The sequence below is a fragment of the Halichoerus grypus genome, chromosome 1, assembly GCF_964656455.1.
Source record: "Halichoerus grypus chromosome 1, mHalGry1.hap1.1, whole genome shotgun sequence".
Lineage (NCBI taxonomy): Eukaryota > Metazoa > Chordata > Mammalia > Carnivora > Phocidae > Halichoerus > Halichoerus grypus.
In genome coordinates this window covers 200,515,648-200,528,884 of record NC_135712.1, presented here as the reverse complement: position 1 = coordinate 200,528,884, position 13,237 = coordinate 200,515,648, and the positions used below count along the sequence as shown (strand labels likewise).

General features: G+C 39.7%; 1 protein-coding gene across 4 annotated transcripts in view; it reads right to left on the bottom strand.

The window, feature by feature from the left end:
* SETD2 (SET domain containing 2, histone lysine methyltransferase) overlaps nt 1-13,237 on the bottom strand; it is a 125,317-nt gene that overhangs the window by 7,467 nt on the left and 104,613 nt on the right. For all 4 annotated transcript variants that reach the window (XM_036107698.2, XM_036107704.2, XM_036107703.2 and 1 more), the window contains one exon: nt 12,596-12,707. In XM_036107698.2, the coding sequence (XP_035963591.1) occupies nt 12,596-12,707 (112 nt within the window). The remainder of the gene's footprint in view (nt 1-12,595; nt 12,708-13,237) is intronic.

Here is a 13,237-nt window from a genome sequence, read left to right as displayed (position 1 = left end):
ACTGGACTTATCTTTCCTTCATCCCCTAAACTGAATAAAGGGATTTTATCTCCCCAAGCCATCCGTGGGCCATCCTTGCCTCTTCCATACCCACTTATTTGCAAAGCCTTGACCACGATGCCTCTCAAATGTCTTTGCATGAATCCCCAACATCACCACTCTTAGTTCCTCACTTTGCCTAAGCTATTGTAATACTCTCCAATCTGATCTTCCTGCTACCAATCTCACCTTTTCAAATGAGCCTGTTTTGCTCAAGGGAAACACATCTGACTGATTCCCCTACTTTAAAAGCATTCACTGGCTCCCAAGTACCTATCATACAGTAATCACATTAGTAGGGCACCAAGATCTTAGACAATTTAAAATTGACCTACATTTCCATATTTTTTCTCATTACCCCATATGCACCAAACTCTCACTGTACCAAATTATATTTCCTATATACACTCTGTCTTATCCTGACTTTATGCCTTTGCAAAAACTGCTTTATCTACCTAGAATGCTCTTTCCTGCCCACCTTGACTATAGGTAAAATCATGTTTCCTGTGACATATCACTGATGCATCTTCTCAGACTATTAATCACTGTGCTCCCATAGCATTTTGTACATACTTTTTTTTTTCTTTTTAAAGATTTTATTTATTTATTTTAGAGGGAGTGAGCGAGAGAGAGAACACCAGCAGGAGGAGCAGCAAAGGGAGAAGCAGGTGCGGGGCTCGATCCCAGGACACTGGGATCATGACCTGAGCCAAAGGCAGATGCTTAACCAACTGAGCCACCCAGGTGCCCCTGTACAGACTTCTAATATAGCAATTATCCCACTGTGTTCTTGGTGTATAGATGTGGCTATTTCTTTCTTTTTTTTTTTTTAAAGAGAGAGAATCTTAAGCAGGCTCCACGCCCAGCGCAGAGCCTGACGCGGGACTCGAGCTCACAATCCTAAGATCATGACCTGAGGCAAAATCCAGAGTCAGACACTCAACCGACTGAGTCACCCAGGTGCCCTGATGTGCTCTTTCTTTTAGAATGAACTTCCTGAAGACTAGTATTCAGTTTTCTTTCTCTTTCTATCCCTAATACCTCACACAAGGCCTAGAAGTTAATGAAAATATGCAACGGGACAATCTTTATCTCCAAGGGGATTAAAACCTGCCCGAAAGCCCTAAAGATGAAAAAAAGTTGGACAGAAGAATAAAAACATACCCCACAGGCATCCTTCTCCTGTCTTTTGAGATGCTAGTGAGGTGAGTACAGGTATAAACTGGTTAGGAAGGCTGGATCCAAGTAAGTACCTAGTTATCCAAGTCAGAGTAGATATTGATGTTAGAACTATGGTCTGGAAAGGGATCCAAAGCCTGACACCTCAAGCCTTTGACTTGTGCTTCAGGGCAAGTTTGGTTGGAAGATAAAAACTCATCTGTTCTTTCATCTGTTATACCCAGTTCAAAGGGTTAATAACAAAGAATAGACAGATGCCTTTCGTTTAGATTTTTCTCACAGAAATACAAGAAATAGTAAAGCTGACAAATCAGAGATAAAAGGCTAAGAAGCTAAGATACAGAGTGAATGTCCAGAGAGTTTTTTGCTGGAAGCACACAACACTTGTGGGATTTTCCCCTTGGATACCTGTTTCTATAAAAACTCTCCTACGGAACCTTCATACACTGCTGGGGTAGAAATGTACAATGATATAGCTACATTTTTTTTTTTTTTTTTAAGATTTTATTTGAGAGAAAGAGAGAGAGAGAGAGAGCACGAGTGGGGCGGGGAGAAGGAGAGGGAGAAGCAGACTCCCCAGTGAGCAGGGAGCCTGACGCGGGCCTCAATCTCAGGACCCTGAGATCACGACCCAAGCTGAAGGCAGATGCTTAACCCACTGAGCCACTCAGGTGCCCCTGATACAGCTAGTTTATTTTATTATTTTTTTTTTTTAAAGATTTAATTTATTTATTTGAGAGAGAGAGAGCACATGAGAGGGGGGAGGGTCAGAGGGAGAAGCAGACTCCCTGCTGAGCAGGGAGCCCGATGAAGGACTCGATCCTGGGTCTCCAGGATCATGACCTGAGCCGAAGGCAGTCGCTTAACCAACTGAGCCACCCAGGCGCCCCGATACAGCTACTTTAGAAAAATGGTTTGACAGTTTCTTGAAAGCTAAACACAAATTAATCCTATGACCCAGCCAATTCCACTCCTAAGTATCCACCTAAGAGGACTGAAAATGCATGTCCAAAGACTCCCAACACAAATGTCCATATACCATTATTCATAACAACCAAAGAGTGGAAACAACCCAAATGTCCACCAACCGGTGAATGGATAAACAAAATGTGGTACATCTATGCAAGGGAATATTATTCAGCCATAAAAATGAAATTTGGATACATGTGATAACAAGGATGAACTTTGAAAACATTACACTATGTAAGAAACCAGTCACAAAAGACCATACGTTATATAATTCCACTTATATGAAATGTCCAGAAAAGGTGAATCTATCAAGAATGAAATCAATTGTGGTTGGGCTGGGATAGGTAAGGGGATTAACTGTAAAGGGATATGAAAAATCTTATTGGGGGGCATAAAAATGTTGTAAGAACAGATTACAGTAATGGTTGCATAACTTGGTAAATTTATTAAGTCACTGAACTATAAACATAAGACAACTAAATTTTATGTTAGGTATGTTATACCTCAATGAAGCTTTTGTTTTGTTTTTTTTAAAGCCCTCCACAGAGTTGTGCTCCTGGCCGTGACAAGTTAACTGTTAACAAACTATCCCTCTCACTGTAAACAACCAAAACACTAGACAAAATACAGGAAACAACAGTTGCCATACACTGGACATTAAGCAGCTCTGGATTACAAACCCAGAAACAAGGGAAAAAAGGAGGTATGCCCTGAGTATCCTGGCTTTCCACGTGTACCAGACCCCAGAGCAGGGAGCAACACCTAAGCACAGCATAGCATGCTGGTCTCAGTGAGCTGAGGAGATAAGACTGGAGTTCAAAGTGTCTGAGATGAGCTATAAACTAACAATTTCCAGGGCTCACAGAAGGCTGGGAAACATCTGAGCTTCTACCAGTTGGAGTGAAGAGACCTTGGTGTTAACCCAAGGCATTCAGCAGAGACCCCAGAAAGACCATATCTTGGATAGTAGTAGTCATTCCGAAAGAAAAGACTACTCTGGACCCAACCTAACAAAAATTAAAAACAAAACCCGTCAGTCTTTAATGGAAAATAAAATTCTGAAACTCAATGACATAACAATCACAATGTCCAGTGTTCAAATGAAAATTACTGGATGCACATGAAGCAAGAAGATTTTAATCTGATAACCACAAGAAAAATCAATCACTAGAAACATGTCCAGAAATAAAAGGGAAGCTGAACATTATAAACATTCAAGGATATAAAAGAAAATATAAATAGCAAAGAAACTGATAGTATTAAAAATAACCAAACTGAAACTTTAGAGCTGAAAAATATAACTAAAATAAAAAAATCTATTTCCATATTTGATGAAAAGTATCAATCCACAGATCCAAAAAGCTAAAAAAAACCAGAGGTTAAACACAAAGAAGACAACACCAAGGTACATCACAATCAAATTCTTTCAAAAATCAATTATAAGATTAGGGTTTTTCTCCATGCAGACAGAAAGGAGGAAAGACATATTTGGGGGTACAAAGTATAGTCTTCTTATTAGAAACAACTATAAGTAAGGAAAAAATGGAATAACATCTTTTAAAGTGGTGAAAGGGAGAAATAAAGTATCAACTTAGAATTCTCTATCCAGTGAAAATATCCTTCAAAAATAAAGGTAGTCTGGCAGTTTCTTACAAAACTAAACATACTCTTATCATATGATCCATACCCTTGATTCTGGGTATTTACCCAAATGAATGGAAAATTTATGCCCATAAAAAACTTGCACACACTTGGAAGCAACCAAGATGTCCTTCAGTAGCTAGAGGACAAATATATAAACTGTGGTCAATCCAGACAATGGGATATTATTCAGTGCTAAAAAGAAATGAGCTAGCAAGTCATGAAAAGATATGAAGGAACCTTAAATGTATAATGCTAAGTGGAAGAAATCAATCTGAAAAGGTGACATACTGTATGACATTCTGTAAAAAGCAAAACTAGATAGACGGTAAAAAGATCAGTGGTTGTCAGGGATAGGGATGAGGGAGGTGGCAAAGGAGGGAGGGATGCACAGAAGGTATTTAGGGCAGTGAACTATTCTGTTTGATACGGTGGATACATACCATTACACATTTATCAAACCCACAGAGTGTACAACATCAAGAATCCTAATGCAATCTACAGACTTTGGGTGATAGTGACATGTCAATGTAGGTTCACTGTAATAAATGGGCCACTCTGGCAGGTTGTTGATAGTGGGGGAAAGCTGTGCATGTGTGGTGACAGGGGGTATTATATAGAAACTCTGTACTTTCCACTCAATTTTGACGTGAACCTAAAACTGCTCTAAAAAACAGTCTATTAAAAAAAAGAGGAAAGACAAGGACCTTTTTCAGACAAACAAAAACAGAGAATTCATCACCATTAGACCTGAAATACTGGAAATATTAAAGGAAATTCTTCAATCTAAAGGAAAAGGATTCCAGAAAAAGCTCAAATCTACATGAAAGAATAAAGAGTACGAAAAATGGCAAATATGTGGGTAAATAAAAGACTGCTCCCAAGTTTAAAAAAATTTCTTTAACATAACAAACTGCTTAAAGCAAAAAATAATAATGAATTCTGGGGTTCATAGCATATGAAAGAATGAAAAAAAAGTATGTCAACAACAGAACAATGGACAGGAGGGGGCAAAATGTAAGAGGTTCTTAGAATTATCGATAAAATGGTATTTGATACAATAGGACACTAAAATAAGATAAATATTCATATTGTAAGCTATAGAGCAGTGGTTCTCAAACTTTTAGGTCCCAGGATTCCTTTTTGCTCTTCAAATACGGAGGACCCCAGAGAGCTTTTGTTCATATGAGTTCTATCTATCCAAATTTACCGTATTAGAAATTCAATTCAGGGGCGCCTGGGTGGCTCAGTTGGTTAAGCATCTGCCTTCAGCTCAGGTTATGATCCAAGGGTCCTGGGATTGAGCCCCACATCTGGCTCCCTGCTCAGTGGGGAGTCTGCTTCTCCCTCTTCCCATCCCCCCAGCTGTGTGCACACTCTCTCTCTCAAAGAAAATCTTAAAAAAATAAATTCAAACAGAAAAAAATATTTATTTTGAAACAGCATTAACAAACCCATCATATGTGAATATAATTTTTTTGTGAAAAGATAACTTTCTTTTCCAAAACTAAAGAAATTGGTAAGAGTGGCACAGTTTTACATTTTGGAAATCTCTTTAATGTCAGGCTTAACAGAAGACAGCTGGATTCTCATTTCCTTCTGTATTCAATCGTTTCATGTACCCTTTGGAAAATTCCATGGTATACTTGTGAATGGATGAGAGTGGCAAAGGCATATGATATTTTAGTATTACTGTGAAAATAGTTTTGACCTCATGGTTCCCTTGAAAGGGTCTTAAAATCCCTAAAGTCCCCACACTACACTCTGATAACCACTCCTTAGAGCAACTACTAAAAAGTAAAACAAAGAGGAATGATTAATAAGCCAATAGAAAAGCCAATAAAGGGTGCCTGGGTGGCTCAGTTGGTTAAGCGACTGCCTTCGGCTCAGGTCATGATCCTGGAGTCCCTGGATTGAGTCCCGCATCGGGCTCCCTGCTCAGCAGGGAGTTTGCTTCTCCCTCTGACCCTCCTCCCTCTCATGTGCTCTCTCTCATTCTCTCTCTCTCAAATAAATAAATAAAATCTTTAAAAAAAAAAAAAAGAAAGAAAGAAAAGCCAATGAAATATTTTAGGGAAAATATAAATTAATCCAAAAGAAAGCACAAACCCCCCCCCATAGAAGACAGATGAAATATTAGAAAATAGTAAGGGGATAGATCTTAAACCCAACCTTATTGACACATTTACTAAAATGTCCATAGATTAAACACACCAATTAAAAGGCAGAGACTGTCAGAGTTATGGGTAATGAAAAGGAAGGTTATAAAACCACTCGTAAGAATCTGAATTGTTCTGCATTGGTGCTTACAGATTCCTCTATCTGTAGCCCCATTCCGAATTTCAGAGCTGTGACAGAAGCCTTGAGACATAAACATTGTAGAAATCAAGGAGCCACTCAGGTACTCTGATAGATTCATTCAATCAACATTTTATTAAGTACCTCTATGTCATAGATAAGCTGAATAAACCTTCTTTTGTTCTTTTTTTTTTTTTTAAAGATTTTATTTATTTATTTGAGAGAGAATGAGATAGAGCATGAGAGGGGGAGGGTCAGAGGGAGAAGCAGACTCCCTGCTGAGCAGGGAGCCCGATGCGGGACTCGATCCCGGGACTCCAGGATCATGACCTGAGCCGAAGGCAGTCGCTTAACCAACTGAGCCACCCAGGCGCCCTCCTTTTGTTCTTGATAGGTAAAGAACCTAAAGCCAAAATCTGTACAAAACCTTCTTAAATATTTAACCTGTGAAAATTTCATATATAGTTTATTTCTTCTCTGTGAGTAGATTTTGAAAAATCTCTGAAGAACAGCTCTCCTACATGGCCAAAAGTGCCCTTCACCAAGTAATGTAAATGTTCCTGAAGTCAGGCAATTCACCCCATCACTGCCCACTCAGAAATTTCCCATATGGATGGGGCAGCCTTCTGCTACAGGTGCTGGTCAGCCTTCTCCCAGCTTCCACGGGTACACAGCACTTGAGTGGATTTCACAAGTATTCTCTTCTACCCTCCAGGATAATGGAACAAAACAATGCCAAAATCTTGCTCATTATTCATACTCAAAGATCACTGAACTCTTACTTCATAAGAGCTGAGGTTGACTCAGCTCCTGGTGATCCAGAAACTAATCTGACTGATTCTATATGTGAATCACTAACTGAAAATCAAAGACAGTTAACACAGGACTCTCAGTGATCACCCCATGACCAGGTAAGCTATTTGAGTGGTGGGGGCTCAGGTCACACCACTATCATCCTTTACCCTCACCCACAGCACACAGTGCTTTACACATGACTCCCAACTATTATTGGGCTGTTCTCCTTAAAACAATTTCCAGATTTGACGCTTGCCATGTTTACACATAGAGGGAAGCAGAATCAAAGATTGTAATAATCTTTGACTCCCAAGTATACAGGCCAATACGTCTTTTTTTATGTTCATGCTGGTTTGAGCTGCATTTTTGTTATTCACAACTGAAAGAGCATTTGCAAATACAAAGGTGTAATATTAAAGATGCCGCAAACAACAAAGTATTTTACGTGCAAGAATAGGGAGAAAAAGTTTAGACAAAAGTAAATGGCCGTAGAAAGACAGTTTATTTTCCTTTATTCTGAATTACATGGCTAGAATATTTCAAGCTGGTTACCAAAGGTGTCATTTACATAAAATCGAACATTAGGTGTAAAACCTGTTCAAATTATTTTTATCTTCTGCTCAGGTAGAAATGGTACACCTATTTCACTAACAGTCAAATGCACTCAAGGAACTGAAGTTATAAAAGCCCTGTTTTGGTCTGACTCTGATTCCACGTGGGAGAGAAGACACCTCTAACCTATCACTATTTGTTCACAATAAGAACTATATTTGGCAGCCTAATTACTTTGTGCACACTCATTATGATTTGGATTCCAAGAGAGAGTTATGTATGTATTTGTACTATAGCAAAGAAGAAGAACAGAAAAATTTCTCTCCTATTTTCTCTGAAAGCAGACATCTTTGAATCTCCATTAGACATCTCACTCTGGGGATGCCTGGGTGGCTGAGTTGGTTAAGTGTCTGCCTTTGGCTCAGGTCATGATCCCAGGGTCCTGGGTTTGAGTCCCGCATAGGGCTCCCTGCTCTGTGGGGAGTCTACTTCTCCCTCTGCCTGCCGCTCTCCCTGCTTGTGCTCTCTCTCTCTGACAAATAAATAAAATCTTAAAAAAAAAAAGAAGTCTCACTCTGTAACCCCTCTTAGGCAATTAAGAGGTAGGAGGAATGTTTCCTCTAATTTCCCACTCCTTCTCACATGCACCATCCCTATATCCTGACACACAGAAGCATAGCGATATATAAGAGTTATTTTTGAGTTAAGCACTGGATTTATATTTGCTTTTGCAGACCCCTGAATGGACTCCTTGTTGTCTGTTGCTTAACATTCCTGAAATAATTTAATGATATAATTGAAACAAATGTCAGGAGGCTAGCCTTTAAGAAATGCTAGAGAAAGGCTACACTATACGGGTTGGAGAAAATTCTAGTACTCTTACAAGTATACAGTACAGTCCTTCAGTCAAACACCTCTCTGCTATAAATGCAAATGTGCAGATTCCTTTTTTTTTTTTAAGATTTTATTTATTTATTTGACAGAGAGAGAGTACAACCAGGGGAAGCAGCAGGCAGAGGGAGAGGCCAAAGCAGGCTCCCTGCTCAGCAGAGAGCCCAATGTGGGGCTTGATCCCAGGACCCTGGGATCATGACCTGATCCAAAGGCAGATGCTTAACCGACTGAGCCACCGAGGCGCCCCTGCAAATATGCTGATTTCTTAACTTTCCTGGTCTGTCCTTCTGTAACAAATGAAACACACCTTGAGAGATAAAATACATGCTCACATATTAAACAGAAAGTAATAGTATATAGTTAAAATATATTATTTTTTTCAGAAGCCTATTACCAGGCTTCAAAAAAAGTATTAAAAATACACCGAGTCCTTTGCAGTCTCTTACATTAGACCACTAATTTAAATTTAAGCTCATGAGTGGTGTGGTACCGTTATTTGAAAACAGAAAATATGGGCGCCTGGGTGGCTCAGTTGGTTGGGCGACTGCCTTCGGCTCAGGTCATGATCCTGGAGTCCCGGGATCGAGTCCCGCATCGGGCTCCCTGCTCAGCAGGGAGTCTGCTTCTCCCTCTGACCCTCCTCCCTCTCATGCTCTCTGTCTCTCATTCTCTCTCTCAAATAAATAAATAAAATCTTTAAAAAAAAAAAAAAAAAAAAAGAAAACAGAAAATCTTCCCTCTCATCGCTGATATTTTATTATTTATTTACTTACTTATTTATTTATTTAGAGGAGGGAGGGGCAGAAGGACGGGGAGAAAGAGAATCTTAAGCAGGCTCCATGCCCAGTGCTTACGCAGGGCTCGATCTCACAACCCTGAGATCATGACCTAGCTGAAATCAAGAGCCAGACGCTCAACCAACTCAGCCACCCAGGCGCCCCTATCGCTGACATTTTAAGAAGAGCACCAAGGAGGGCGCCTGGGTGGCTCAGTTGGTTAAGCGACTGCCTTCGGCTCAGGTCATGATCCTGGAGTCCTGGGATCGAGTCCCACATCGGGCTCCCTGCTCGGCAGGGAGTGTGCTCCTCCCTCTGACCCTCCCCCCTCACATGTGCTCTCATTCTCTCTCTCTCAAATAAATAAATAAAACCTTTTAAAAAAAAAAAAAAAAAAAAAAGAAGAGCACCAAGGAACACTCTTCCATTATTAGACAGGAGAAATTCCACCATTTTAGTCATTCCCAAGTGGAATTTCATCTTGGGGGTCATCTCATTATCTCACTACACAATTAAAACAAAAATTGTAATTTTTAGTTGGTGGTTTAAACCCCTAAGTAGAGGGGCGCCTGGGTGGCTCAGTCGTTAAGCGTCTGCCTTCGGCTCGGGTCGTGATCCCGGGGTCCTGGGATCGAGCCCCACATCGGGCTCCCTGCTCCGCGGGAAGCCTGCTTCTCCCTCTCCTCCCACTCCCCCTGCTTGTGTTCCCTCTCTTGCTGTGTCTCTCTGTCAAATAAATAAATAAATAAAATCTTTAAAAAAATAAAAAATAAATAAAAAAATAAACCCCTAAGTAGAGACCCGAGGAGAAAACACTTCTCTATAGCCATAGAAAGCTATTTTTTTCCTTCTGAAGTTCCTTAATCATAGTCAAGTTATATCCACCATGCTCTGACCAATTTCCTGGCTGAGGTCTTGCCCTTCAAATTTCACACAAGCTTTCACAACATAAGCATGCAGTAAGAGCTTCATATTTACAATTCATGAAAGGGATACATGCATCCGTACACAGTCCACCTGTGGACTATTCTCTCCCAACTTTCAAATCTGATCAACCAAACTAAGTCTGTTACTTTGCCATCTATTAACCACAACAACAGTATTAATTCTAGTCCTAACTTTGAACTGACGCTCCAGTATGTTTATAGATTAGAACAGTTTTCCACTAAAACCTAATAATACACCCACATATTTTTCCACAGTTGTCACTGTGAATATCATGTGAATTTAGAGCACAGCAGCTTTTCTGGAATTCAGTGTATGTATCTAGTATAACTAATCTAGGGCAGGAATTGAGAACCCACAGCCTTGACTAGAACATGTTACTTACTTTCTCTGTATGTTATCAGATACAACCTGATCAATATACTCACTTTGAGTAATATGTATATAGCGAGATTTTGCGTTATACTTCTCCTACAGTCAATCAAGCAGTATTCTACAGACCAAAAGACTAAATCATGATTAACAGTCAAGATGCAAAAGGTAATGTCTCTTGACATGCTTGATAAACCTGGTCTCAGAGCTCAGCTGTATTCCTGTATGCACCAGAGATCTCTTCTCATACCTTCTGTTTATTTTTCAAAAGATATAACTAACATAGCTACAGAAGTCTGGAAAGAGGGAGCTACTGTGGTTTTTTGTCTGTAAGCTTCTGGATACTTTAAATGGCAGTTGCCTGACAATTCTGGGCATATTCCTAAATGATTCAAGAAAATGTGACAATACCATAGCTACAGTGATGCGGTTAAGTGACTCAAATGATTCATTTGAAATTTAGCAAGTTCCACATGGATTTAACTTAAGTGCATACTTTTTTTGGCAAATGCCAAATATATGAAGGAAGAAAAATATTTCTCCCAAAGTGAATAAAATGTGAAAGAAGGTATGTTGTTTTCACTTTATTCTCTCACTCCAGCTCCTTCTTTTCTGCCCTCTTCCCTCTCCCTACCTCTCCAATGACTTAACTAGTTAAGTGATTCTTCTTGTTTAAAAAAAAAAAAAAAAATATATATATATATATATATATATATATATACAGGGCGCCTGGGTGGTTCAGTCGTTAAGCGTCTGCCTTCAGCTTAGGTCATGATCCCAGTGTCCTGAGATCAAGCCCCACATCAGGCTCCCTGTTCAGTGGGAGGCCTGCTTCTCCCTCTCCCACTCCCCCTGCTTGTGTTCCCTCTCTCGCTGTGTCTCGCTCTGTCAAATAAATAAATAAAATCTTTTTTAAAAAATAAAAAATAAAAAAAATATTATTCAGATCTTAGGACACAGAAATACGGTCTTTGATTTCACTCAAGACACCTCACCCTTGGAGACAGTGAGTCCTGTTACAAATAGGGATAAAAATGGTTATAATTCAGTCACTGTGTATTTAATTTACTTGGTCTCTAATCCTATTTACTGTTTTGTCAGAGGGAGAGATGAGGAATAAGCTTTTTGCCTTCTTTGTTCTAAAACAGTATCTCCATAGTAAAATATTTGTCCCAACTCTTAAAAAAAAAAAAAAAAGGTGGGGGTGTGTGGAATACTCCTTTGGTGAGGTTTTATGTAAACAGTTAACGTTTTCCCAGACCCATCAATCCCAAATGGCAGGACACTGAACTATACCATCTATGTAAGATTTCAGTTAATGAGCTAAAACACATTTAAAAAGAAACATAGAGCATCAAGGAGAATGCAGCAGATCTACAAGGAAATAGCTAAGATAGATATTTTTTAAGATTTTAAGTAATCTCTACACCCAATGTGGGGCTCAAATTCACAACCCCAAGATCAAGAGTCGCATGCTCCACTGACTGAGCCAGCCAAGTACCCAAAGAGCTGAGATATATTAAAGGAGGTTATGACGGAGTATAAATACCATGATTGTATTTGTGTGTTTAAAATGGGAAAAAAAAAAGAAAGAAAGAAAAAGAAAAACACCTGTATGTGTGTATGTTTTCCAGAAAGGTCTAGAAGAACATATGCCAAAGAAAGGTTTCACAACCTTGGCACTACTGACATTTTGGGCCAGTTCTTTGTTGTGGGAGGCTGTCCTGTGCACTGTAAGATCTTTCATAACCTCCCTGGCCTCTACCCCCTAGAAGCCAGTAGCATCCCCTCAGTTCTAACAACCAAAAATGTCTCTAAATATTATTATCAAATGTCCTCTGGGGAGCAAAATTGCTCTCAGTTGAGAATTCCTGCACTAGTTAATAGTATTTATCTCCACAGAGGGAAGACGATAGGAGAGCAGCTGAAAAGAAAGTGAGGGCTTTTATTTTTTGCTCTACATACCATACTTCTGTACTGTTTGGATTTCCTAGTCCTGTCCAGTATTTATTACATGTGTTAATTCTCCAGAACAATAAGGAAAATAGAATCACAAGACCACACACTACTGGCCCTGCAAAATGACAGGACATAGATTCCCAAATGATCAGAAAACACGTGTAAGCCCCACTCACCTTCATGGGGTTTTCATCATATGTTGGGGTTCCCAGGTCCATCTCCGCTTCATGCTCAAGGCTGGCATCATCTCCTGGGCTTTCCCAAGTAGGAGGATCCCACTGAGTCTGCCTAGAAGAAGGTAAGAACAGCCATGCTGTCATGGCCAGAAAGCAGAGAACTCTGGCACAGGCATCTCTACTCATATACACATAAAATACAACATATATAATGAGGCATAGAATAAGTCAGCTTCATAAGATAGAGACATTCTTTTGCTATCTTCCCAGCAGCATGATTCTATCCCAGAGACATACATCATCTAGCCCACTGTATTTCTCTAGCCAATGAGGTGGCAATGTTTACTGGGTGTCAAAGGAGCAGTAAAAACCAAACATCCTATTTCTCACCTGGCTCTTAATGTTCTGGAAAGAGGATTTAGCAAAACCTAAGAAGTACATGGAGTCAGTGCTTGCCTTTGCCTCCCCTCTGCAGGTGAAGAGACCAATAGTGATTGTACCTAGCATGTACTTGGACCAAATAAAATGAATCACAACACACTCCTCACAATCCTGGGCCAAGTGAGAAAATTGTTCCTTGCTTTAGGAGCCTTCTCGTCTGTGGTTGTGCCCCTTTGCTTTAATGACTGATAGCATGGAAAA